At 45.1% G+C, this 1,694-nt stretch overlaps 1 protein-coding gene across 1 annotated transcript; it reads right to left on the bottom strand.

The window, feature by feature from the left end:
• Positions 1-377: 377 nt before the first annotated feature.
• On the bottom strand, positions 378-1,199 carry LOC113306184 (fibroin heavy chain-like). Its single transcript, XM_026555152.1, has one exon. The coding sequence runs from the start codon at positions 1,197-1,199 to the stop codon at positions 378-380; it is 822 nt and encodes a 273-aa protein (XP_026410937.1).
• Positions 1,200-1,694: the final 495 nt, after the last annotated feature.

Below are 1,694 nucleotides of genomic sequence, written 5' to 3'. Positions count from 1 at the left end.
GATTGCCAACGACATATGGAGGCTTTATTTTAGAAGTATCCGTGACCCTCCATCTAACATCATTGTTGCGCTATTTATGCGTTTTGAATTTCCATCCGCTGAATCGCTCTGGGAGAATATAAAAACTTGTTTTTCGCAGAAATAAGTTTTAGGATTCTTTCGGGAGATTTTATTCATTCGATCAAAGATATGAAGTTATCAAAGCAGCATAAATGAAAGAATATTACTCGGTGAAGCATGGCTTTAGTCACATGAACAAAAAAAAACTGAGGTATCAAAACATCTACAAGCTATGAAAAGATTGTTCTTCTACAAAAGGGAATAATGAAATGGAAAACTAGGTGTCACTATCAACGCCAAGGTTAGCGGTGCCTCCACTAGAGTTCTCCCAAGCACCTGCTCCAACACCCTCTCCAACAGTAGGCATCCCCTCCAGAAGACGTTTCAACAGAAGCTTTAGCATCCTCTCTAAAAGCAGTTTCTGCAGCATCCTTGACACCATCTCCAAATCCTGTTTCAGCGCCATCTCCAAAGCCTGTTCCAGCGCCATTTCCAAAGCCTGTTCCAGCGCAATCTCCAAAGCCAAAGCCTGTTCCAGCGCCATCCCCAAAGCTTGCTTCAGCAGTCTCTCCAATAGCTCCAACATTTTCTCCAGCGCCCTCTCCAATTGCCGCTTCAATAGCACCCTCAACGGTCGCTTCAGCCTCTCCAACAATAGTTTCGACATCCTGAGCCGCGCCGGCATCCTTTTTAGCAACTGCTCCAACAACCTCTTGAGGATACTCCGGTTCGTCAACATCAGACTCGAGTATTACGATACCGTTATGAACAGGATAATTAAACTTATTCTCGCATGAAGGTTCCTTAGGCTCGATCCTTCGCCGCTTCAGTCGAGAAGCGAACCTTTCATCCCTAGCACTGGGATGCTGAGATGCTTTACCACACCGAGAATCAACGCGTTGAGACGCTTCATCATGTCTCCACTTCTCCTCCATGTCAACCAAAGCCATGAAAGCTTGAACACGCCTTCGAATAATGCGTAGATGAGTGAGAGACATACGTTGTATGGCCCGACCAGCCTCACGAAACAAAGGATCAATTTTGTTTAATATCTCCTCAGACGCAGAGACCCTGGGTTTGTCAACTTCAAAGCTTTTCCGCGAGGAATTGGAAGAATGATCATCACCAGGAGTTCCCATCATGAACTGCAGAGAACCATTATGTCTACATCAACAACCTACGTAGTAAAGAGGACAAAAAGAAAACTACAAAAAGGATATGAAACAATACCTAAAAGAAGATAACGCAATCCTGTGGTGATCGATGTGAAACGAGAAGCTCGAGTTGCTCTCTTATATTACGCAAACTGATAAAACCCGGGAAAGGAAAACTCTTTGCCTTCCGTACATGAAGGCTCTAGATACCGGATATCAGCTGATTAGACACTTATCTATCTGGGATGGTTGACTCACCTTGGATGCTGACGGAAAAGAAGTTCGTCACCACAAGAACAAAGCTAACGAAGCAAGAATAAAAGAATGTGCGATTCCTTTTAATGCACGACGCCTTAAGAGTTTGGGTGAAGAAAGGAATCCGCTTTGGATTCAACCACGCCCAAATAAGCGCCGACGTCCTGTAGCCGAACCAGCAGCGCGCCAGCACGTAAGGCACTCAACCTACATCGTCCCGTGGCC

This window comes from Papaver somniferum, chromosome 8 (genome assembly GCF_003573695.1).
Source record: "Papaver somniferum cultivar HN1 chromosome 8, ASM357369v1, whole genome shotgun sequence".
Lineage (NCBI taxonomy): Eukaryota > Viridiplantae > Streptophyta > Magnoliopsida > Ranunculales > Papaveraceae > Papaver > Papaver somniferum.
Note: the sequence above shows the minus strand (reverse complement) of the source record. Positions and strands in the feature narration are given on the sequence as shown.

Excerpts from the sequence above, each read along its gene's own strand:
- LOC113306184 (XM_026555152.1), bottom strand. The coding sequence starts at position 1,199 with ATGGGAACTCCTGGTGATGATCATTCTTCCAATTCCTCGCGGAAAAGC.